This window comes from Procambarus clarkii, chromosome 7 (assembly GCF_040958095.1).
Source record: "Procambarus clarkii isolate CNS0578487 chromosome 7, FALCON_Pclarkii_2.0, whole genome shotgun sequence".
NCBI classification, from domain to species: domain Eukaryota; kingdom Metazoa; phylum Arthropoda; class Malacostraca; order Decapoda; family Cambaridae; genus Procambarus; species Procambarus clarkii.
Window position 1 is genome coordinate 19695704 of NC_091156.1, and position 26966 is coordinate 19722669.

The 26966-nt window shown below is 47.0% G+C and overlaps 2 protein-coding genes across 2 annotated transcripts in view; both read right to left on the minus strand.

The window, feature by feature from the left end:
• The window catches only part of LOC138349561 (uncharacterized), a 64149-nt gene extending 46146 nt beyond the window's left edge, over positions 1-18003 (minus strand). Inside the window, exon 1 of the mRNA XM_069313853.1 lies at positions 17893-18003. The gene's annotated coding sequence lies outside the window, so the exon portion shown is untranslated. The remainder of the gene's footprint in view (positions 1-17892) is intronic.
• Positions 8082-10687, minus strand: LOC138357806 (uncharacterized). The gene is made up of 2 exons (XM_069314960.1): positions 10645-10687; positions 8082-9523 (listed from the first exon to the last, which is right to left on the minus strand). Exons 1-2 carry the CDS (start codon positions 10685-10687, stop codon positions 8082-8084), a joined length of 1485 nt encoding a protein of 494 aa, XP_069171061.1.
• Positions 18004-26966: the final 8963 nt, after the last annotated feature.

The following is a 26966-nucleotide window of genomic DNA, read 5'->3' on the forward strand; positions in this document are numbered from 1 at the left end:
ACACTACTGGACCACAGTCAGAGTGCATGGGGGACACTACTGAACCACAGCTAGAGTGCATGGGGGACACTACTGAACCACAGTCAGAGTGCATGGGAGACACTACTGGACCACAGTCAGAGTGCATGGGGGACACTACTGGACCACAGCCAGAGTGCATGGGGGACACTACTGGACCACAGCCAGAGTGCATGGGGGACACTACTGGACCACAGCCAGAGTGCATGGGGGACACTACTGGACCACAGCCAGAGTGCATGGGGGACACTACTGAACCACAGCCAGAGTGCATGGGGGACACTACTGAACCACAGCCAGAGTGCATGGGGGACACTACTGAACCACAGCCAGAGTGCAGGGGGGACAATGTGTGAAACCTTGACTAGGTTTCACTGGATGCCTCAGGAACCCTAAGATTCATATAATCCCCGGTTGCCTTGCTTTTTTGCGTGTCGTGGTACAGTGGTTATGGTGTGTACTTGGCGTACCCTGTGTGCAGGTTCGAATCTTATCCAAGGCTCCTCCTGATTTTCTCATTGCTGCTGATGATAATATAATAAAGTAACAATAATAATAATTAATAATACTATTATTATTATTATTATTATTATTATTATTATTATTATTATTATTGGGACGTAGTTATAATTACAGTAAAAGTATTATTACGTTATAAGTCTCTTAGATAGTACGGTAGTGTCCAAGATACAGAGTATCTTGGATACTAGGTATCCTAGACACTTGGTATCTTGGTCACCAGGTATCTTGGTCACTAGATATCTTGGCTACTATATATCTTGGACACTGTGACACTAGGTATCCTGGACACTTTATCTGTTACTTGATGTATTTCATAAAAAGCACATAAATGTGGCATGTACCACGTGAACCGTGGGCGCTGGGACAGTACCGTGGGCGCTGGGACAGTACCGTGGGCGCTGGGACAGTACCGTGGGCGCTGGGACAGTACCGTGGGCGCTGGGACAGTACCGTGGGCGCTGGGACAGTACCGTGGGCGCTGGGACAATACCGTGGGCGCTGGGACAGTACCGTGGGCGCTGGGACAGTACCGTGGGCGCTGGGACAGTACCGTGGGCGTTGGGACAGTACCGTGGGCGCTGGGACAGTACCGTTTTCCGGTGGCAGGTGTGTCCAACCTGACACTGTCGTCCAGATGTGTACAGCTGTAATGTCATCTTGTAAACAATTTTGCTTTCACTTTCCGCAGCTTCTCTTAAGACATCTCCCTACTGTCTTGTGATCTCTCATCTCTCCCCAGCATCTCTCCCAGTACCAGCCTCACCAGCATTCCCAGTTCCTGCCTCACCAGCATCCCCAGTACCTGCTTCACCAACATTCCCCAGTCCCCGTCTCACTGCTGCATTATGGCTCTCATGATCGTGTTTAGACTCAACAGACACCAGCTCGTCCTCTCGAGTGGTCACAACGTCACAAAAATGCCGTACTAATTTGTCCGAACATAACCCAGGGCTCACGATTAGAAAACGGGACAGCTCGTCAATTTTGCGAGCCGCTATGCTTAATAGTAAATTATATTTTGGCCGTAGAGGATTTATACATAAAATTATATGTAGTATTTGCGCAGTGCATAATTAATCAATCAAAAGAAGGCACCAACCCGGGAAGGCTTTATATAGCACCGTCAACTGTGTGGGATAATCAGAGCGCTAAATATCACTAAGGAGGCCAGTACGAGAACAAAAACGCATAAGGCGAACGGTATCAAAGGTATCCGATTCATTAAGGAGTCAATCGAGGGACAAGTGACCGCGAGGGACGGTCGGGAAGCAAAACACACATTCGTCCTGGAAGTCAGGACATTCAACAAGGATATGCACGACCGTCAGAGGGGACAATGCAGTTTGGACAATAAGGAGCAGGGCGGCGATCCATTAAGTGACCGTGAGTTAAGTGTGTATGGCCAATACATAACCTCGCCAGAGCCGTTTCCCACCGCCGGTTACGGTGGTAGGAGGACGGCCACGGAGACACCACTCTTGAGAGCACGCAGTTTGTTACCACTAACAGAAGACCAACAACTCTGCCAATAGGCAAGGATGGAAGAATGATTTACTGGGTAGAAATCGGAATAAGGAACTTCTTTACGGGAGATGGGACAAGTTCGGATAGCTTCCTTAGCGGCAGCGTCCCACGCTCACTTAAGGACACACCAATATGGGTGGGAACCCAGCAAAACTCCACTGTCTTAAATCTACTGGAGATAAGAAACAGCCAATGTTGAATTTCTAATACCATAGGATGGACATGGTTAAAGGACTCCAGAGCCATGAGGACACTGCGAGAGTCAACTACAACATCAAAGGAAGATTGACAGCGAGAAAGCAGTTGACGAAGCACATAAAATCATCACCAGTCGACACATGGTGCGGGAGAATAACTGTGCCAATGCTGGCATTTAACTGGACATTTTTGGAGATCCGAACAGTGATCTCCCCAATGCAGGATAACGAGACTAAGCAGTCAGCTGCTTGCTGAGACGGGGCTGCAACAACACGTGTACCAGTACGGGTGAGATTAAAAGTGACAGGTATCCACCGATTCAACAAGGTGCTTATTAATGAATAAATCATCAGGACGTGTAGAAACAACATGATTGAGATCCAAATACTTAGTCCATGTAGTAGGACCAAACAAAGCTTGGAATGTATTAGAACTGGAAGGAATCATGCGAGTGTGGAGAGGACGGTACCGGGTACCCCCAGTAACTGAGTGGGGTAAAAGGCGTAGTTGTTACAATGAGTGATGGAGCCACTCCAGGGATCAGGTAGTCACCACTGGGGGCATGGGGCTCAACCTTGCCACATAGGTGGGAGGGGAGCAGAGAGGGGTAGTCGGAAGGGTCAGGGAAGCAGCTTGGTCTGGACCCAATGAAGCGGGGGCTACAGAGACCAGCCTTCCATCACAGTCTGACTCGGCGGCCTGGTCGCCCTCCCCACAAGCCTGGGAAGTTGAGAGAGGGTCAGTCATCGGCATATAAACTAACAGATAAAAATTAATCCACGAATAAGCCCCCATACCCACCATGGAGCCACAATTAAAGAATAGGACACCCAAAAAGATGCTTTCATCCCCACCCCCCCACGGGTGCATCGTGGGTATACACTCCCGCAATCACTACCTTAAGAACCGTCAGTCCGTCGAGATCGGGTTCAGCAATGAAGGCGAGGATTGACAATAAAAGCGTATCCTCGCTCGACAACATCAGGTACCACAGTTCTATGGGTGAGAGTGTGCTCCTCCCCAAACACCCGGGCGTCAAAACAGAAGACGACGTCTGAAAGAATAATCAAGAATGGCAAAAAAGTCGGCGGGAAATAACAGTCAGAAAGAAGAGGGGAGGGAGAGGAAAAATGAAACATAAGGAAGAGGAAACGGCATCCAGCACAATTAGTGAAGACAGCAGCAGGATCATAAGGCTACAAAAGGACAGAGGACCGTCCCATGGAGCATCACACTCCGGCGGCCGCCCACCCGCCCCTCACGACGCCCACGGGCTGGAAAGCGAGGGGTCATGCAGTGTATAATTATCTGATCATTAAGGATAACATATAGTGTCTCGGCACCTGTGTTCCTATTGTAAGGTGTCTTCAACCTTCACAATATAATTAATAATAATATAATGCATTGTGTCGGGGGACAGGCAGCCAGAGTGTATTCATACACGTTAGGCTTATATCGAGGTACAACCCCCCCCCCCCCTCCTCCAACCCCACAACAAGTTAAGTCCTGAGTACTACTTACTGCAAGGTGAACAAGCACATAGGGTGACAGGAAATGTGCCAAACCATTTATGTCCCGCCCGGGATTCGAACCCGGAATTCTCGATTGTGCGTCGAAGAAGAACCCGACTGTACCACCGGGATATCACTATCTTGAGGATATATTTGAGATAATATGGCATCAAGCCAAAAGGAATTATAGACCACACAGCAACACGCCCCAGAGCACTCGCCCAATACTTTATACGGGAGTGAAAGTTGCTAGAAAATGCCAAATAATTCAGGGATTACGTGTTTTTCCTCCATGCGGGAGATGTGTGTGTGTGCCTGTCATAGAGGGCCTGGACAGTCATGGGGCGGTGATGGCTCTCCACACCTTCCCTCTCAACTGTGGTCGTCACTCACACTGAAAAGACGTCTGGAATCATGCTGTTGTGACGCGTCATTGTGTTGTTCAAGACGACAGCTCCTGTGTCAGCGAGTCTGTGACAGCCTGAGAATGCTGTCGTCTTTTTCAGCGTCTCGGCGCCAGTTGGTCCTCGTCTCCTGCGTCAACGTATCGGCTCTACGACATCTGTTTCCAGCCAACGGTTATAGCTTCAGGAAAATTTCCGCCACAGGAAAACGTTTTGGCAACGTATCCATTCACCTGATGCAACTATTCTAGACAGTACCAAAGAGTGTGATAACTATTGTGTACTCCCACACTCATCCTGTGAGCGGTACTGCAAAAACATTACAGAGGGCACAAGACGTCTTAATCAGACCTCAGTGGATGTGAATTGTAAGGTTTTTAATATTTATCTGCACAATTTGTAATTAATTATAATAACCAGTAACAAACTTCTTGCACTGCAACTGCTATGGAAGTTGCAGTGCAGTCCATTCAGTGTGCAACACTGGATGGAAGTCACTTTGTTAATACTGAAATTATTTGATGCTACGGGGTGAGAGTCTTTAAGGTTATGGCGTTCACGGCTTCTGTTATCACATTCATATTCCTTTATCTAGAAGAAGCGCTGTCACTCAAATCATCAGCTGTAGTCATAAAAGGTTGTACATTTATGTTTGCCAGTTTACGACTGTATAATATAGATTCACATTTATATTTAGAACCTTTTTTTGACTGTTTTATAGGATTTATTACAGATGTGGCGGGAGTGAACAGGTGTACAGTCGTTGTTAACGTGTATATTTTCCAATTAGAGCGATGAGACTTGGCAAAATATAATAATTCTAATTTTATGTTATATAATATGAATATGACAATATGAAGAATTATCTTAATCTGTTTCTCTTTGTGTACCTAACTTAGACGCAAGCCGAGTTATGAAGGTTGTATGCGTGCGTTCGTGATTTGTTTCTCGGATGGGTATGGAGGCAACATACTGTGTCAGAGTAGCTTGTTATCCCTCGCTTCTCTCCGGCCCTGATTGCTAGTACTGCAGTAGCGTCTGGCAGGTGACGGTGTCGCTTGGTATGAGACGGGTGTTGAGAGAGACGTTGGAGAACCCTGGCATTATGTGGGGGTCTGTGGATCGTCTCTCATTTCCTGTCCAAGTACGGGAAGACACTTGAGGCTTGCAGAAAGGTTTTGGTCACCTCAGTTGTGGGATATTCGTTGTTTTGTAGAGCAGCTCAGCGTGCCAGAGGTTGTCAAAGGCTGTTCTCCTTCACTAGCTGTGATTGAAGGTTTACTGTGCTTGTGGATACCATAGACAGCAGGGAAAGCATTTATGACTGGTTCAGTAATTATAGGGAAATATACTCACATTTCTTGTGTTTTGTTAGAGTAATAGGTATTGCTCACGCCTCCATACCTCACCAGTGATTTGGGCCGGGTTCGAGTCCTGGGCAGGAAGGGTCAACTGCGGCACCGATCCTCAACTGTTCACCCTGTTCACCCAGCAGTGTTGGGAAGCTGGTTATAAGTTGCTTGACGGGGTGCAGGAGAGACTAGGATAGCGAGGCTTACCGTACTCCGCGCCAAACCCCAGCTACAAGCCTGCCAACATGAGTCAATTTGTCGTTTCCTGTTAATACCTGCGTAGTAAAAAAGTTATTTTTATTCTATCATGCAAAATGCATTTGGAACCTGTAGCACAGTAGTCCCCGCAGGCAGGTTACAACCGATAGGTCCCGATTTGATTCCCGGGAAAGAGGAGACGTTTGGATAATTTTCTTTACACATGACGGTTCGACTCGCACATAGCAGTCAATAGGTTCTGGGAAATATGTAACTGTTGTGGCTTGCATCCTGTGGAAGATCAGCCGCTGGCCTAAAGTCGCCTATCGTCCGAACAGGCTTCCTGTCCCGCGCAATAAGTGGCATTGTGTCGGAGCCATCAGTTGCGTCATTCCGTCAGACGCGCCAGGAAACTACGACTGTAATTTAACCGACCAATAACGTGCCATCACAGCCAGAGGGGACAACGAGGGTGGCAGTTCATGTTTTTAAACACTGCTTCAGACCTGCTAGAATGATATGCCTTGCCAGAATACTTTCCCCGTCCGGTCATTAGGGCCGAGGTGACGGCGTTCTCGATCGCGACCTTCCACGGCTGAGTGGCGCTTGGTGAGAAGCGCTCCAGTACCTTCCCTCCGGAATCACACCGTCTCCAGTACCTCCATCCTCGACCACACCCCCACCAGTACCACCCTCCAGGACCACACCCCCACCAGGACCACCCTCCAGGACCACACTCCCACCCTCCAGGACCACACTCCCACCAGTACCACCCTCCAGGACCACACCCCAACCAGTACCACCCTCCAGGACCACACCCCCACCAGTACCACCCTCCAGGACCACACCCCCACCAGTGCCTCCCTCCAGGACCACACCCCCACCAGTACCTCCCTCCAGGACCACACCCCCACCAGTACCACCCTCCAGGACCACACCCACACCAGTACCTCCCTCCAGGACCACACCCCCACCAGTACCACCCTCCAGGACCACACCCCCACCAGTACCTCCCTCCAGGACCACACCCCCACCAGTACCACCCTCCAGGACCACACTCCCACCAGTACCACCCTCCAGGACCACACCCCAACCAGTACCTCCCTCCAGGACCACACTCCCACCAGTACCACCCTCCAGGACCACACCCCCACCAGTACCTCCCTCCAGGACCACACCCCCACCAGTACCACCCTCCAGGACCCCACCCCCACCAGTACCTCCCTCCAGGACCACACCCCCACCAGTACCACCCTCCAGGACCACACTCCCACCAGTACCTCCCTCCAGGACCACACCCCCACCAGTACCACCCTCCAGGACCACACCCCCACCAGTACCTCCCTCCAGGACCACACCCCCACCAGTACCTCCCTCCAGCACCACACCTCCACCAGTACCTCCCTCCAGGACCACACTCCCCCCAGTACCACCCTCCAGGACCACACCCCCACCAGTACCTCCCTCCAGGACCACACCCCCACCAGTACCACCCTCCAGGACCACACCCCCACCAGTACCACCCTCCAGGACCACACTCCCCCCAGTACCTCCCTCCAGGACCACACCCCCACCAGTTCCACCCTCCAGGACCACCCCTTCACCCTCTAGGACCACACCTCCATAAGTCAGTCTTGGAGGGAACACAGGTGATGGGGGCGGCGGTCCCTGAGCTAGCATAGAATCTCAGGATATCTAAGTGCCAAAGAGCCCGGCTGTGGTCCTCTGCAGTGTACAACAACGCAGTGATCAGTGTGTATACACTGTGGTAAGTATACTATAGGTAAGGTATGTGACACAGCACATGCTTCAGCGAGTTACTAAAGGAAATTATTATTGATTTCCGTGCCTTAACGAGCTTCACAAAATAATAATAAACCTATTGTCAGAAGTATTGAAAACGGCCGCAATTCATAACAGCATTAAATTTGTATACATCTCCATTACAATAGTTTCAAATCCTTCTTCGTCAGTAATAAAACCGGTTTTTGAGCATCAGTTATATGTCAGTGTGTGCTGCTTATTGCAGCTCTCTTATAAATGTGTTTTTCAAGTGTTTAATGTCCCAAGAATCACTTTCACTTGTATTCTTGCTCTTGAAGAGCCAGTTTAGGATTCCTCGCAGGCGAATTGCCTCAACTTTCATTGGCTGGATACTGCACTTTCTCGTAGTATGGAGCCAATGGTGTTAAGCCCACGTCCGTTCACCAAGGAAACTGGCGTCGAGCGACGGAAAAAAAAAGCTAAAGTGACGAGAGTAGTTTTCTGTTTCAACCGGTCAAGCGATCGCTTAGTTACCCAAGTGAGCTAAGTGAAACTGACAGCCGAGACAGTTGTGTTTACCTGTGATCGCTCTAATTTATTGCTCTGTAATTACTGCGGTCACTTTCTTCACACGGACACTCAACCCTAAACCAGTCCTTTAAGAGGTGTCGTGTGGAGGTACTGGCAGACTGTCGTCCTCGTGGGGAGGTAACTGGCAGACTGTCGTCCTCGTTGGGAGGTACTGGCAGACTGTCGTCCTCGTGTGGAGGTACTGGCAGACTGTCGTCCTCGTGTGGAGGTACTGGCAGACTGTCGTCCTCGTGTGGAGGTACTGGCAGACTGTCGTCCTCGTGTGGAGGTACTGGCAGACTGTCGTCCTCGTGTGGAGGTACTGGCAGACTGTCGTCCTCGTGTGGAGGTACTGGCAGACTGTCGTCCTCGTGTGGAGGTACTGGCAGACTGTCGTCCTCGTGTGGAGGTACTGGCAGACTGTCGTCCTCGTGTGGAGGTACTGGCAGACTGTCGTCCTCGTGTGGAGGTACTGGCAGACTGTCGTCCTCGTGTGGAGGTACTGGCAGACTGTCGTCCTCGTGTGGAGGTACTGGCAGACTGTCGTCCTCGTGTGGAGGTACTGGCAGACTGTCGTCCTCGTGTGGAGGTACTGGCAGACTGTCGTCCTCGTGTGGAGGTACTGGCAGACTGTCGTCCTCGTGTGGAGGTACTGGCAGACTGTCGTCCTCGTGTGGAGGTACTGGCAGACTGTCGTCCTCGTGTGGAGGTACTGGCAGACTGTCGTCCTCGTGTGGAGGTACTGGCAGACTGTCGTCCTCGTGTGGAGGTACTGGCAGACTGTCGTCCTCGTGTGGAGGTACTGGCAGACTGTCGTCCTCGTGTGGAGGTACTGGCAGACTGTCGTCCTCGTGTGGAGGTACTGGCAGACTGTCGTCCTCGTGTGGAGGTACTGGCAGACTGTCGTCCTCGTGTGGAGGTACTGGCAGACTGTCGTCCTCGTGTGGAGGTACTGGCAGACTGTCGTCCTCGTGTGGAGGTACTGGCAGACTGTCGTCCTCGTGTGGAGGTACTGGCAGACTGTCGTCCTCGTGTGGAGGTACTGGCAGACTGTCGTCCTCGTGTGGAGGTACTGGCAGACTGTCGTCCTCGTGTGGAGGTACTGGCAGACTGTCGTCCTCGTGTGGAGGTACTGGCAGACTGTCGTCCTCGTGTGGAGGTACTGGCAGACTGTCGTCCTCGTGTGGAGGTACTGGCAGACTGTCGTCCTCGTGTGGAGGTACTGGCAGGCTGTCGTCCTCGTGTGGAGGTACTGGCAGACTGTCGTCCTCGTGTGGAGGTACTGGCAGACTGTCGTCCTCGTGTGGAGGTACTGGCAGACTGTCGTCCTCGTGTGGAGGTACTGGCAGACTGTCGTCCTCGTGTGGAGGTACTGGCAGACTGTCGTCCTCGTGGGGAGGTACTGGCAGACTGTCGTCCTTGTGGGGAGGTACTGGCAGACTGTCGTCCTTGTGGGGAGGTACTGGAAGATAAGTGGGATATGAAGATGTTGTCCTAATTCAAGCCACAACCTTGGGAAACATTAAACAATCAACTGAACTCCTTGGAAGGAAGTGTGCTGAGCTCTGTTTCACTCTCTCCACAAACAAGACAAAAACATACTCTCATCACTAGCCGGGAGAAAATGAAGAACTACAAATTAATGGCGTCACTGTCGGCTCTAACAAGGGGAGGAAAGAGGGGCTCCACCAGTTAATAGGAACATGTAAAAGTTGACTCGGGGCACTGTGCTATGACCTTGAATGGGCATAGAGCCTCAATTATTGTTCTTAAAATGATGTACACAGCCTATGTGCGCTTCGTCATAGACTATGTCGCGCCAGTTTTGTGCACCAATTCCCAAAGCGATATGATAAAAAAAAAGCATCCAAAATGAAGCCATGACAATCATTCTTGGAGTCCCAAGAACTGCCAAAACATCAAATCTACGAGAGAGGTTGTTCCTACACAGTGTTAAAAGCAGAATTAGGGAACTGAATGCTAAGCTTGCAATTAAAATAGACAAAGATCCCCATTACAATGATAGTGCCAAAATTCTGTACTACTTACAAAGGGAAACAGGAGAAGCAAAAAATGGCATCACAGATCAGTCTGTTACCTGGAAGAACTTCACCTGCTTGAGCAAGCCCGTGAGCTCCTGCCTGTAGAGAGGTCACCTCCCTGGGAGGATGACTCTTGCAGGATTATCATCAATGAGATGACAACGAAAAAGTTCAACATGATGCCACAAGAAATGAGGCACAGGTATCTGGAGGAATTTATTAAGAAGCCGGAAATTAATTAGATCAAATATACACTGATGGGTCGTCTAATCCTGTCAATGGCAGGGCTGGTGCAGCATACACGGTAATCAGGAATAATGCCTTTCAACTAGGAACTTCAGAAAAAGCACGTATTGAGAACTATGCCTCCAACACAAGCAGAACTAATTGCCATTGTTATGGAGTTAAGATGCCTTGAACGAAACACTAATGGTGCAGTAATCTGCACTAACTCAAAAGCAGCGCTACAAAGCCTTCGTAAAAATCGGGCAGAAAATCTTGCCATAGTCGCTGCAATCAAGAGAGCTCTGAGAGTACCAACCAATCAAGGAAGAGTCGTCAAGTTTCTGTGGATCCCCTCCCATGTTGGAATATGTGGGAATGAACGAGCAGATGTGCTGGCTGCTGAAGGAGACAACATTGAATGCTTAATACCCAAGACTGCTACAAATTAGAGGTATTATCAGGCAATATTTCAGTGACAAGGTAATTGAGGAAAGGAGGATAGAAGCACAAATCAGTGACTCTGAACGATGGTACAACATGGTTACAGCTAGCAATCCCAATCATTATGGACGAAGAGCAGGTGGCAGCGGGAGAAAATTAGTAATAGCAAGAATCCGTCTTGGATACAAATATCTATGGAGATTCGGAATGGAAACAGTTGAGCAGCGGAGTTGCAGAATCTGTGGTGAGAGTGATGGACACCACCTTGACCACTACCTGACAGTGTGTGAACAACTGAGACAGATTAGAACTATGTGTAGAATAATAAACCCCACATTGTTCTAGTTAGGAAAATACAATTCGTCAAATATATATACTGTTCTTAAAAGATTTCCCCCCATTTGCACCCGCAAGATAACGTAAGATTTTAAGGATGTAAGATTAACGTAAGATGTTCATCTTTTTATTTGAGAAGCTGTTCACTTGAGACAGCAAGTCCCAGCTGTGTCTGGGTACAAGTGACAGGATGAACAACCCAGCGGGTTTTCTTCCTATTGGGGAGTGTTGTACATGCTGCTACGGCGGTGTGTCCACTCACAGGATGAATGACGCTGCCCAATACTGTCACTATGGCGGTGTGTTCACTCACAGGATGAGTGGCGCTCCCCAATACTGTCACTATGGCGGTGTGTTCACTCACAGGATGAGTGGCGCTCCCCAATACTGTCACTATGGCGGTGTGTCCACTCATAGGATGAGTGGCGCTTCCCAATACTGTCACTATGGTGGTGTGTCCACTCACAGGATGAGTGGCGCTCCCCAATACTGTCACTATGGCGGTGTGTCCACTCACAAGGATGAGTGGCGCTGACCAATACTGTCACTATGGCGGTGTGTCCACTCACAAGGATGAGTGGCGCTGACCAATACTGTCACTATGGCGGTGTGTCCACTCACAAGGATGAGTGGCGCTGACCAATACTGTCACTATGGCGGTGTGTCCACTCACAGGATGAGTGACGCTCCACAAACTCGCTCCTCGGAACAAAAATTAAAAAGAAAAAAATTAACCCCATCACCTGTGGATGGGATATAAACAACCCATCATCCTCTACGATACATTGGAAAACATCTTGTTGATGGACTAGTGTTCCCAAACTGCTGCTGACAGTTATGGAGATGAATGACCTTGCGTGACCGTGCCAGGAAAGAACAGCAGGCCCGCGTGGCTGTTGTAGAACACGGTGTTCCTCCAACAGCCACGCAGGAAATGTATGGGAGGCACAAAAAGGTGCTGTAAGATGTGAAAGTGTTGAGAGAGCGCGGGTGTTTGATGTGCCGAGTGACACAAAGCTGAGAGGAAGTGAGACTGATGAGTGTAAGTACTCGGGGAGGGAGTGAGTGAATGTTGATGGGGGTAATACAGGAGTATTCTTAATGGTAACTGAAGGGTGGTGTGAGGAACCACTGCATCACAGTTACAAGTGTTGTGAAGAACATTACATTGTGAAATGTTCTTGTTATGTCATGACCACCAGGTAAGCCTCGTGGGGTACACCTTCCCCCTATTCAATCATCGGCACTCCTGCCCTCAAGTGCATCACACTCTAAAACTCTACGGATTGAGTGCACTAGTTCAAGGGGTGAACTTAATCTACATGACACGGCGCCTCGCAGTTGAGTGGACAGCTCTTCGGATTCGTAGTCATGAAGTTCCGGGTTCGATCCCCGTTTGAGGCAGAGACAAATGGACAAAATGTTTCTTTCACCCTAATGCCCCTGTTACCTAGCAGTAAATAGGTACCTGGGAGTTAGACAGCTGTTACAGGCTGCTTCCTGGGAGGGGGGTGTATGTGAAAAAAAAGTTTGTTAGTAACAGTTGATTGATTGACAGTTGAGAGGCGGGCCGAAAGAGCAGGGCTCAACCCCCGCAAGCACAACTAGGTGAATACATCTAGGTAAATACAGTCACGTGTTTTCAAGTTGGAACATAAAATACCTCTAGGGGCCAGTGACCAGTCTGTTCTAGTCTTTGACTACATGATGGAACTCAAACTTGTGACGAAGGGACAAGAGGTCTGGGAAAGGAGAGTTGATTACAAGAAAGGGGACTACAGGAGGATAAAGGACTATCTGGGAGAAGTGCAGTGGGAGGAAGAACTTAGAGGAAAAAACAGTCCAAGATATGATGGACCTAGTCACATGGAAATGCAAGAAGGCCGAAGAGAGATTTATTCCAACAGCAACGGAAAAAAGTAAGAGGGGAATATAATAACCCATGGTTTAATAGACAGTGTCAGGAAGCAAAACTGAGAAGCAGGAGGGAGTGGAGGAAGTACAGAAAACAAAGGACAGAGGACAACAGGATCAGATGCAACAGAGCTAGGAATGATTACATTAACATAAGACGAACATCGGAACGAAATTATGAGAAACGATATTGCGATCAAAGCGAAAAAGCAACCTAAATTACTTCACAGCCATATAAGAAGGAAGATGTCGGTAAACGACCAAATGACAAGACTAAGGAAAACAGAGGGAGCATGTAAAGAAAGTGACAAGGAAATCTGCGAGGCACTGAATGCCAGTTTCCATGGAGTGTTCACAACCGAGCCTGAGCAGCTCCCATTGTTAGAAGAGATTACCCTAGATGAAAGACTATCAGATATAGAGGTGACAGCAGAGGAGGTAATGAAACAGTTGACAACACTGGATGCAACTAAAGCAGTTGGACCAGACAAAGTATCACCGTGGATACTAAAAGAGGCAGCGCAGGCCCGAACTGGATAGGTTAGGTCATAACAATTCAATTGTCTGTTATAATTACACAAGAATGGAAGCCGGCGTTGCCCGGGTCTCTCTCTGAACATGCAGTATTACGTTAAGCTGACAATCGACTGAAAAACAAATTCCCTAACAAAAAAACATTTTAGGCAGTGAGTCGCTGGTGGTTGCAATGAAATTTGACACTGCCTAAAGAGGGGTCATTAGCACTGTTCGCAGCCCGCTTATGACAGTCCCAAACTACTCATTAATCACCCACCTTAGTGATTAAGTCATCTCCAGCCTTGGACAAACGTGTTATTGTATATAGGAAAAATAAACGTGAACATATCTATATTATGAGCAAGTCTGGTTTGTGTCCACAGTTGGAGGACAGAGGCTTGGTGCTAGCCCCGCTCAAATTTGTAGGGAAGGTAGTGTGGGGTACGGGACGGACATAGGCTAGTCGGGGTAGGTCTAAGTTAAATCATTTACGTAATATAGTGTGTAATTCAACACTTCCTGAGCGATTTTCATGAAGTCAAAGTAGTCCGGAATGAAAGCGGGCATGTGATGTCCGTAGAGTGTGATGTCCGTAGAGTGTGATATTAATCAGCCATTTACTCGCAATTTCTTAATATATTTTCTGAGAGAAGGGGAAGATGGGGAAGAGAGGGTAGGAGAAGCAGAACGGAGAAGGGAACCAAAGTGGTGGGGGAGGAAAGGCGGATAAGAGACCCATGCAATTATCGCAGACCTTCTTAACAATGCATTTTCTCAGAGAGGAAAGGGGGGGCCCCTTAGGGGATGGGGACAAAGGGGTCAAGGGGAGAAGAGGGGGATGAATTGTGGGGTGAGAGGAGAGAGAGAGAGTCCTCCGATCACCGCCGGGTAAATCTATATCCATAAAATTATAATGTTTAAAATTGAGGATTTGTTTTCTGTTGAGTTTGGGTGCCTTCTTTAGTGGCTTAATTTCTGCTGAGTTTGAGAGTGTGGGGGGGGGGGGTGGAGAGGGAGGGAGAAGAGGAGAGGGAGGGGGCAGAGGAGAGGGAGGGGGAAGAGGAGAGGGGGAGGAGTGGAGGAGAGGGAGGGGGCGGAGGAGAGGGAGGGAGTGGAGGAGGGGGGGAGGGAGTGGAGGAGGGGGGGGAGGGAGAGGAGGAGAGGGGGAGGGGTGGAGGAGAGGGGGAGGGGTGGAGGAGAGGGGGAGGGGTGGAGGAGAGGGAGGGGGCAGAGGAGAGGGAGGGGGGTTGGAGAAGAGGGAATTAGAGGGAGAAAATGAAAGAGGTAACGAGAAAGAGGGCGTTACAGGAAAGGCGAAGATGGTGGGAGATAAAGGAAGAGAGTGGCGATAATGGAAGATAAGAGAAAGCTAGAGAGTGGGAATAGATAAGAGAGGGGGATAGTAGGGATATTGGGAGCGAGGGCGGAGAGGGGAGAAAGTGAGAGAGAGAGGGGAAGAGCGGTGAGAGGGAGACCCGGGCCCTGCCGGCGACCCCATCTAGTGATAATAAACATGAGATATCTTGAGGTAAAGACTTGTATTATACCAAGAAGCTTCAGAATAATTATAATGGGTAATATAAGGAGAAGGAGTAACCCTTGAGCACGGGTGTTGAGCACGGGGTGTTGAGCACGGGGTGTTGAGCACGGGGTGTTGAGCACACACGCTCTCGGGAAGGAAAGGGAACTATCAGGGAAAAAGCGCCAAGCCATTACGACTATATAGCACTGGGAAGGGGTCATGATAAGGATTTGGGATGGGACGGGGGAAAGGAATGGTGCCCAACCACTTGGACGGTCGGGGATTGAACGCCGACCTGCATGAAGCGAGACCGTCGCTCTACCGTCCACCCCAAGTCGGTGGACCAGGCTCTCGGGAACAATTCCTCCGTAGTAAGACGTTCAAAGTTATGCCTTACTGACGCATATTAAGACGTTCAAAGTTATGCCTTACTGACGCATATTAAGACGTTCAAAGTTATGCCTTACTGACGCATATTAAGACGTTCAAAGTTATGCCTTACTGACGCATATTAAGACGTTCAAAGTTATGCCTTACTGACGCATATTTTAAGCATAAGAATAAGCACACATATACACAGGAGTACATGGCATGTATATAGTGAGAGAGCATACGGAACATAATAATCATTCATTGTGTCGGGGACAGGAAGCCAGAGTGTATTCATACACGTTAGGCTTATATCGAGGTCTGACGGCTAGTTGAACAGAGACATTAACTGAAAGGAAATGTACCCAACCATTTCTATCTCGCCCGGGATTCGAACCCTGAATTCTCGATTGTGCGTCGAGAACGAACCCGACCTGGACTGTACCACCTGGACAATAACATGCATAATTAACATGCACGCAGCCCAACCTCTTGGGCTGGACGGTAGAGCGACAGTCTCGCTTCATGCAGGTCGGCGTTCAATCCCCAACCAAGTGGTTGGGCACCATTCCTTCCCCCCGTCCCATTCCAAATCCTTATCCTGACCCCTTCCCAGTGCTATAAAGTCGTAACGGCCTGGCGCTTTCCCCCCAACAGTTCCCTCCCCTAACATGCAGGCAGGACCAACCCCGTGGTTGTGATCAATATAGAGAGGATGGAAGCCGCGGCGTCGCAAGCGGACCAACCCCGTGGTTGTGATCAATATAGAGAGGATGGAAGCCCCGGCGAGGCAAGCGGATGCAGAGTGTAAAAAACAAGTTGATATTATCTGAGGTTAAGCAACTGGCAAGAGATAAACATGGGTCGTGACATTAAGGAAAATTTCGTTATAATGTTATATTGGTGACAGTCACAGTTGCTGGACCACTATGACATGGCATTAGATGCTATGGAGGCAAGCAAAACGCTGATGTAATTTACACAGATTTCGCAGAAGCCTTCGACAAATGTGACCATGGCGTTATTGCACATAAAATGCGTTCAAAAGGAATTACCTGAAAAATGGGCAGATGGATCTACAATTTCCTGACTAACAGAACCCAATGTGTAATAGTCAACGAAAAAAATCCGGTTCATCAACCGTGAGGAGCTCAGTCCCCCAGGGTACTGTGCTTGCTCCAGTACTTTTCCTCATCCTCATATCGAACACCTTGTCTATACATCCTCGTATACACAAGGACACAATCTATAGTACCTTATCATCCTTTACAGATTACTCTAGGATTTTCACGAGAGTAGACAAGAGGACATGGCAAACCTCCAGATATAAATCATGTCTTTCAATGGGCTACAGAAAATAATATAATATTTAATGAAGTTCCAGCACTTAAGCTATGGAAAAAATTAAAATATGAAAACGGAAACCACGTAAAAACCCGCAGTCAAATAATACCATAGACCGTAAAAGCAATATAAAGTATTTGAGTACTCTGTAATGCTTTTTGCGCTACCGCTCACAGGATGAGTATGGTGTGCACAATGAATTAGCCGCCTCCGGCGGCAACAATAAAAAAAAATCATGTCGGAAGACCTTACCTTTACAAAACACAATAAAGTTGCCGTCACAACTGCAAGAAAAATGACAGGTTGGATAACAAGAACCTTTCACACTGGAGATGCTATACCGATGATGATACTTTTCAAGACGCTAGTGCTCTCTAGAGTGGAGTACTGCTGCACAATGACAGCCCCTTTCAAAGTTGGAGAAATTGCTGACCTGGAGAGCGTGCAGAGATCCTTTACTGCTAGAATCCACTCAGTAAAACATTTAAACTATTGGGACCGACTAAAGAGCCTAAATCTGTACTCCCTTGAGCGCAGGCGGGAGAGATACATAATAATCTACACGTGAAAAATAGTAGAGGAGCTGGTCCCAAACCTGCACACAGAAATAACATCACATGAGACCAGAAGACATGGCAGGATGTGCAGAATACCCCCGTTGAAGAGCAGAGGTGCAACAGGTACTCAGAGAGAACTCTATCAACATCAGAGGCCAGAGACTGCTCAACACGCTTCCACTACACATAAGGGACATAACTGGCCGACCCCTCACAGTGTTCAAGAGAGAACTGGATAAGTACCTCCAAAGGATACCTGATCAACCAGGCTGTGACTCATACGTCAGGCTGCGAGCAGCCGCGTCCAACAGCCTGGTTGACTAGTCCAGCAACCAGGAGGCCTGATCAGAGACCGGGCCGTGGGAACCTTAACCCCCGGAATCCACGCAAAGTAACCACAAGGTTTGTGTGTCTGATATCGCAAAGAGTGACAGATACCACCTGCTGAGGTAGCTCTGATAGCCTATCACGTTTACTCCATTTCATTTTACTGTGACACTCATTTATAAACTGTTGCCAATGTTTACTCTTTGAAACTTGAATAAATACAAAAATTATGGCTTACCTGGATATCTGGTAGGAGTTAACCCTCAAAAACTCCATCTGTAAGTCAACACGAAGCTCCTCCGTCCAGAGTAAAATGGCAATCTGCCCGGTCTTGCCCCATCACTCGCCCCTTGATACCAGATCTCTCATCAGTCCTGGTCAAAACTCTATCATTACTCATTTTTAACTTTACTCTCTTAGTAGGTTATATAAATGAGTCCTTCACAATTTTTTTCCTTCACAAAACATTCCCATACAATGTATAAGTACTCCGCAATAAATCTCCAACTCTAGGTACTAGTTTCCATGGCGGAGTGATAACAGCAACACACGACCTCCCAGCTGCCAGCTGTAGGTTTTTTCAGGAAATATATACTTTACTGCATTTATGTAGCTGTCTCTCCTTTAGCTAAATTGTTACAAAACTTGTCTCCACCAAAATCTCTCTACACGAGACAGGGTTCGTAGCGTGCACCACCTGCTGAGGTAGACCTTCAACCTCAGATGGGCAGATGGGTTCCCCCGAACACAAGATGCAACCCGTCCTCAGACCCAGTCCATTCCATCCAGCGGTCGACCCCAAAGACGCATTCATAAATGTTAACATGCTATTCAATCAAAATAGGAAATTTCTCAAATATAAATTAATATTGTTATGTATATTAGTATACTGCGCATAGTTAGGCATTGGTTATGTTAGTTTAGGTGTTTAGGTTCTGATTTGTAGTTCATGGGTGAAGCATTTATAGCGTTGTGGTTCGAACAAAAGTTGTCAGCGAATCACTTGTTCCGGAAGTGTTCGGACGTCATCTGTTGTGAGTCGTGTGTAAACCGTTTTTCATTCATAAACAGGGGGTTTGGCGGGTGCATGGAATCACTTTTGGCTCTCTGTTTGGAGGACGGGCTGGCAAGATGGGCTCGGGGTTCATGATAGCCAAATGTAAACTTTGTATAGTTCTCCAAAAGACTTTAGCTTAAAAATCCTTGTGGTAAGTACTTGACACTATATAATTATAGTTCTATAGATGGCACTATAACCTTCCTGGTATTCACCCATATGACTTCATGGACCTCTTAATCAACTAATTAATACTAAATTACTCTATACAACATTGGAGGAGTTACATAATAGCTGACCCTTATTATATAACTATAATCTTCTATTAAATACGCTAAACAGAACTTTGAAGTTTATATGTTCACAAACTGTGTAACTACTTCATCAATGATGCAATTTGCTCAGCTAAACCAATATTTGGGTTCAGTTCCTGGCATCATTATGTAAGTATGAGGGTGAATAATAAATGGGCCTCACTAAACAAAAAATATGTCCACAGGCTGCATGAGGGTTCTATAATGAACCCACTAAGATAGTGTGACACAGTAATCTGCCCTTATCTTGAGGTTATCTTGTGGTTATCTTGACGTTATCTTGGGGTTATCTTGAGGTTATCTTGAGATGATTTCAGGGATTAGGGTCCCCGCGGCCCGGTCCTCGACGAAACCTTCTTCTTGTTACATATCCCCAGGAAGCAGCCTGTAGCAGCTGTCTAACTCCCAGGTGCCTATTTACTGCTAGGTGAACAGGCGCATCAGGGTGAAAGAAACTACCCCTTTGTTTACGCCTCCGCCGGGGATTAAAACCCAGAACCTAAGGACTACGAATACCGAGCGCTGTCCACTCAGCCGTCAGGCCCCCATATGCATGACATATTATGTCAATATTGTAGTTTTTAGAGAATGTCTGTCTGTTCAAGGTTGGAGGGGGACAGTGTCTATGGCAGGGCCTCAGACATAAGCTGCTCGGGGTAGGCCTAAGTTAAATGTTTAAAGAAATATCTCCTGTACTACGGGCTCACCATAGCCCGTGCTACTTGGAACTTTGTTCCAGGTAGCGAATCTTTAACAACAACAACATCTGTAACCCGAGAGCGATTTTTATGAAGTCTGAAGATGAAACGGTATGAAATCGTTCATGTTGTGTCCGTAGAAGGGTTGAGGTTACTCCCGCCTTTTACCCGCGCATTTATTTATTTTTATGTACTTATATACAAGAAGGTACATTGGGTTTGTGAGAGTACATAACATTTGTGTTTTTACACTCTTGCAAACCCACTTACAAGCAGAACGTTTCAGGCAGAGCATTTTTATTTATTTATTTATTTATTTTATTTATTTATTTACAAGAAATTATTATTGGGGGTTAACAGAGAACATAGAAATGAAGTTGATTTTACATTTTCATTATATTTTCATCATTTACATTATATATAACTGGAAATGTCCTACCGGTTCAAGGTAGGGGGGGGGGATGGAAGGCAGCAGCCTCTCCTCATAAACAAAGATTTAAAGTCCATTCCATGCACCTGCCAAACCCCCTGTTTATGAATGAAAAATGATTTGCACACGACTCACAACTGATGAAGTTCGAACACTTCCGGAATAAGTGCTTCACTGACGACTTTTGTTCGAACCACAACGCTGTAAATGCTTCACCCACGTCAGCCCGTCCTCCAAACAAAGATCCAAAAGTGATTCCATGCATCCGCCAAACCCCCTGTTTATGAATGAAAAGCGGTTTACACACGACTCACAACTGCTGACGTTCGAACATATCCGGAACAAGTGTTTCACTGACGAATTTTGTTCGAATCACAACGCTATAAATGCTTCACCCACGTACTACAAATACAAATAATCACCAACAGAACCTAAACACCTAACCTAACCTAACCTATGCCTATATATGCACAATATGCTAATCTATTATAATATTAATTTATACTTGAGAAAATTCCCGTTTTGAATGAACAGCATATTAAAATTTATGAATGCGTCTGTGGGGTTGACCGCTGGATGTAATGGACTTGAGTCGAGGACGGGTTGCCCACGTACTACAAATAATCGCCAACAGAACCTAAACACCTAACCTAACCAGTGCATAAATATGTACAATATGCTAATATATAATAATACAAATGTATATCTGAGAAAATTCCTATTTTGAATGAACAGCTTGTTAAAATTTTCGAATGCGTCTTTGGGTTCGATTGCTGGATGGAATGGACTTGATTTGAGGACGGGTTTAAGGGAGATGGAGAGAAAGGGACATGGAAGGAAAAAGAGGGAGAGAGAAAGGGCACGAAAGAATGGGGAAAGAGGGGTGGGACGAAAGGGGGAACAGAGATAGCTAGATAGAGAAATAGAGCTAGAGAGATAGCTAAGATAGAAAGCTAGATATAGACAGAAATAGATACATATTGGTAGAAACAGAAAGACAGACAGACCCGGGCAACGCCGGGTACCCCATGCTATTATATAAAGTCTAATAATGAACAAAGACCCAGTAGTATGTCACAGTAGTATGTCCTCTCATTGATTATATATTATATTTATTCTAAAATATTTGAAGATATCATCAAGGTTCATCCGGCATGATGACGGAGTCTGGTAGATGTTATCATCTTCCCGTGAGAGAGATCCTGTGGCATCCTTTGAGAGAGATCCTGAGGCATCCTGTGAGAGAGATCCCGTGGCATCCTGTGAGATCCTGTGGCATCCTGTGAGAGAGAGATCCTGTGGCATCCTGTGAGAGATTCTGTGGCATCCTGTGAGAGATTCTGTGGCATCCTGTGAGAGATCCTGTAGCATCCTGTGAGAGAGATCCTGTGGCATCCTGTGAGAGAGATCCTGTGGCATCCTGTGTGAGAGAGATCCTGAGGCATCCTGTGAGAGAGAGATCCTGTGGCATCCTGTGAGAGAGATCCCGTGGCATCCTGTGAGATCCTGTGGCATCCTGTGAGAGAGAGATCCTGTGGCATCCTGTGAGAGATTCTGTGGCATCCTGTGAGAGATTCAGTGGCATCCTGTGAGAGATCCTGTGGCATCTTGTGAGAGAGATCCTGTGGCATCCTGTGAGAGAGATCCTGTGGCATCCTGTGAAAGAGATCCTGTGGCATCCTGTGAGAGAGAGATTCTGTGGCATCCTGTGAGAGAGAGATCCTGTGGCATCCTGTGAGAGAGAGAGATCCTGTGGCATCCTGTGAGAGAGAGTGATCCTGTGGCATCCTGTGAGAGAGATCCTGTGGCATCCTGTGAGAGAGATCCTGTAGCATCCTGTGAGAGAGATCCTGTGGCATCCTGTGAGATCCTGTGGCATCCTGTGAGAGAGAGATCCTGTGGCATCCTGTGAGAGATTCTGTGGCATCCTGTGAGAGATTCAGTGGCATACTGTGTGAGATCCTGTAGCATCCTGTGAGAGAGATCCTGTGGCATCCTGTGAGAGAGATCCTGTGGCATCCTGTGAGAGAGATTCCTGTGAGAGAGATCCTGTGGCATCCTGTGAGAGAGAGATTCTGTGGCATCCTGTGAGAGAGAGAGATCCTGTGGCATCCTGTGAGAGAGAGAGATCCTGTGGCATCCTGTGAGAGAGAGTGATCCTGTGGCATCCTGTGAGAGAGATCCTGTGGCATCCTGTGAGAGAGATCCTGTAGCATCCTGTGAGAGAGATCCTGTGGCATCCTGTGAGAGAGATCCTGTGGCATCCTGTGAGAGATCCTGTGGCATCCTGTGAGAGAGATCCTGTGGCATCCTGTGAGAGATCCTGTGGCATCCTGTGAGAGAGATCCTGTGGCATCTTGTGTGAGAGATCCTGTAGCATCCTGTGAGAGAGATCCTGTGGCATCCTGTGAGAGAGATCCTGTGAGAGAGATCCTGTGAGAGAGATCCTGTGAGAGAGATCCTGTGGCATCCTGTGAGAGAGAGAGATCCTGTGGCATCCTGTGAGAGAGAGAGATCCTGTGGCATCCTGTGAGAGAGATCCTGTGGCATCCTGTGAGAGAGATCCTGTGGCATCCTGTGAGAGAGATCCTGTGGCATCCTGTGAGAGAGATCCTGTGGCATCCTGTGAGAGAGATCCTGTGGCATCCTGTGAGAGAGATAATGTGGCATCCTGTGAGAGAGAGCCTGTGGCATCCTGTGAGAGAGATCCTGTGGCATCCTGTGAGAGATCCTGTGGCATCCTGTGAGAGAGATCCTGTGGCATCCTGTGTGAGAGATCCTGTGGCATCCTGTGAGAGATCCTGAGGCATCCTGTGAGAGTGATCCTGAGGCATCCCGTGAGAGACCCTGTGGCATCCTTGATAGAGATCCTGTGGCATCCTGTGAGAGATCCTGTGGCATCCTGTGAGAGATCCTGTGGTATCCTGTGGGAGAGATCCCGTGGCATCCTGTGAGAGAGATCCTGTGCATCCTGTGAGAGAGATCCTGTGGCATCCTGTGAGAGAGATAATGTGGCATCCTGTGAGAGAGATCCTGTGACATCCTGTGAGAGAGATCCTGTGGCATCCTGTGAGAGATCCTGTGGCATCCTGTGAGAGATCTGTGCATCCTGTGTGAGAGATCCTGTGGCATCCTGTGAGAGATCCTGAGGCATCCTGTGAGAGTGATCCTGAGGTGCATCCCGTGAGAGATCCTGTTGGCATCCTGTGGAGAGATCCGGATGGCATCCTGTGAGAAGATCCTGTGGCCCATCCTGTGAGAGGAGGAGGATCCATGTAGCATCCCTGTGAGAGAGAGAGAGAGAGAGAGATGAGAGAGAGAGAGAGGAGGATAAGAGAGAGGAGAGAGAGAGAGATCCTGTGGCATCCAGTGAGAGAGAGATCTTGTAGCATCCTGTGAGAGAGAGAGAGATCCTGTAGCATCCTGTGAGAGAGAGAGAGATCCTGTAGCATCCTGTGAGAGAGAGATCCTGTAGCATCCTGTGAGAGAGAGAGAGAGATCTTGTAGCATCCTGTGAGAGAGAGAGAGATCCTGTAGCATCCTGTGAGAGAGAGAGATCCTGTAGCATCCTGTGAGAGAGAGAGATCCTGTAGTATCCTGTGTGTGTGTGTGAGAGAGAGAGAGAGAGAGAGAGAGAGAGAGAGAGAGAGAGAGGAGAGAGAGAGAGAGAGAGAGAGAGAGAGAGAGAGAGAGAAGATCCTGTGGCATCCTGTGAGAGGAGAGAGAGGTCTTGTAGCATCCTGTGAGAGGGAGAGAGATCCTGTAGCATCCTGTGAGAGAGAGATCCTGTAGCATCCTGTGAGAGAGAGAGAGATCCTGTAGCATCCTGTGAGAAAGAGAGAGATCCTGTAGCATCCTTAGCAAGCTTCATGTGGGGTTGGGAATGGTAAGCTTCATGTATATTTACACACAAAATAATCCAATAAATGGCTTCAAGAGTTTAACTCAAGAAAGTGTACAGTAATGAAAATAGGTGCAGGGAGCAGGAGCAGATACACTGTGCCAATTGGGGGATGAAATCGTTCAAGAATCAGGTAGAAAGAAAGATCGTGGGGCTGATATCACAACGAACTTGTCTCCTGAAGCCCATGTCAAAATGATATCACCTGTGGCACTTACTAAGTTAACCAACGGAAGAACTGCCTTTAGAAACTTGCGTAAGAAATAATTCTGAGCCTTTATTATCACAAACATCAGACCAATCCTGGAATATGCAGCTCCGGCGTGGAGTCTCTATTTAATGAAACACAAGATGAAGCAAGAGAAGTTTGAGAGTTATGCTACAAGAGTAGATAAGAGGAATAAGCAACGAGGAGAGGCTACAGGAATTAAGCCTCACGTCACTGGAAAACAGAAGAATTATGAGAGACATAATTACAACAAATTTCTCAGAAGAATTGACGGAACAGAGACCAAATATTTGGTATAGGTGGTACTCACCCAAGGGGGCACAGATGGAAACTTAGTACCCAAATGAGCCACAGAGACATTAGAAAGATTTGTTCCATTGTCATAGTAATAAATAAATGGAATACATTAGGAAGAGTATGGTGGAGGCAGTCTCATAAACACTCAATAAAGATATGATAAAGCCCAAAAGGTTCAGTAACTTGTAAACCAGTTGATTGGCAGTTCAGGGGCGGAATCAAAGAGCCGAAGTTCATCCTCTCCTCCCCCCCTCCCCATCACTGCCTGCAAGCAAAAGAGGGTTAAGCAATGAGGATAGGTTTAGAATTAGAATTAGAATTAAAATATTTATTTAGGTAAATGTACATACATAAAGAGATTTTACAAAGTTTGTTGGCTTTATAGATAGAGCTAGTACATACAATGCCTAAAGCCACTATTACGCAAAGCGTTTCGGGCAGAAGCAGGCGTTTCGGGCGGAAGGTTAACAAAAGTACATCTCGCAATTCTAGAGGATGGAACGAAAGGAATATGATCGTAACATACAAGATACTGATGGAAATAAACAAGGTGGATAGTGATAGTTTCTTCAGATTCAGAGAAGTGGCGGTCTCTCTCTCTCTCTCTCTCTCTCTCTCTCTCTCTCTCTCTCTCTCTCTCTCTCTCTCTCTCTCTCTCTCTCTCTCTCTCTCTCTCTCTCTCTCTCTCTCTCCTTTACACCCCTCCTACTGGCAGAAGAACTATGCCTACCGCTGAAGCTATTTTTCACAAAATCTCTGGACCAAGGGATAGTCCCCCCCCCCCCCCAGAGTGGAAATATGCAAATGTCACCCATATTTTCAAAAAAGACAGAAGGAGCTCGGCAGAAAACTACCGGCCGATCTCACATTTACACACTCATGGAGAGAATCGTAAGGGAGAGAATCATTCACCATCTTTCAGTAAACAACTTTATAATATCGACGCAACATGGGTTTGTTAAAAATAGATCCTGCCTTACAAACTTGCTCACAGTTTTGGAACCGGTAACGAGCTACTCAGATAAAGGACTCCCGGTGGATGTAGTATACTTGGATTTTTCTAAAGCCTTTGATAAGATACCACATGTAAGACTGGCGAGGAAATTTGCAGGCTCATGGAATAAATGGTAGATTACTGGAATGAATATAACAATGGTTAAAACCAAGAAAACAAAGGGTCGTGCTAAATGGGAGTGAATCTGACTGGAGAAATGTGGTAAGTAGGGTACCACAGGGGTTTATTTTGGGGCCAACCTCTGGTATCCATGCTTTTTGTCATAGATACACTAACGATATGGATGAGAGTATTTCAATCCACATTATCTAATTTGCAGATGACACAAAGATATATGGTAAAGTAGGATATGAGAATGATACATGAAGCCTTATATAGCCTACGTGAACTAAGCAAATGCACACGATGTGTCACAATAACGTGGCTAAAGATATGAGGACCACACCACCCGCCAAACAAACTCCGAAACTACGACGTTGGTACAACGTTCGAACAAGTTTTAACACCTAACCAGTTATAACAACCAATATAGCAAGTTGTAACAACGTTCTAATACGTCATAAACACGTTAAGCCAAGATTTAACAGCTTTATTACAAGTTGTAACAAACAGAAAATAGAGACAGTTTCGGTTTGTGTTTCCAGGGCACACATCAAAAGATGGAGAAGCGGCGACGTTTCGGTCCGTCCTGAATTTTACCCGAAGGCCACTAACACTAATGGCCTCGACGAGGACATGAAGCCGGCGGCTTGTCAATGGTCCTCCCATTTCCCCGAAGCAGTTTGATGAAGAAAAAGAGTATGTATGTATGTACTACTTGGAGTCAAAATCCACCATTCACTGAAAGTTGCACAACAGGTAGGATCAGCAGTCAAAAAATTAACCAAACCCTTGGAATAATCAAGCGTGCCTTTAACTCTAAGGAAAAGAAGGTAGTGATTCAATTGTATAAATCTTCAATAATTGTATAAATCTAATTTCTTATATACATCAATGATTTGCCACCAAATGTTTCTAACATTCTTAAACCTATTTATTTATTTATTTATTTATTTATTTATTTATTTATTTATGCATATACAAGAATGTACATAAGGAATGTGAGGATACAAATATGGTAATTACAGTCTTGTAAAGCCACTAGCACGCGCAGTGTTTCGGGCAGGTCCTTAATCTAAGAAAATTTTAAGGAGGTAAATACTTGCAAAATTTATAGACAAAAAATGATAACAGATTACATGGAATGAAAAAAAAAGAAGATGAGAGAAAATTATAGGTACAGTATATTAAAGCACATAGGTAGCTATGATTGATTGCAATGACAGCTTAAAATGGTAGTTGACAACAAATTGGTAGGCACAATACAGCAGA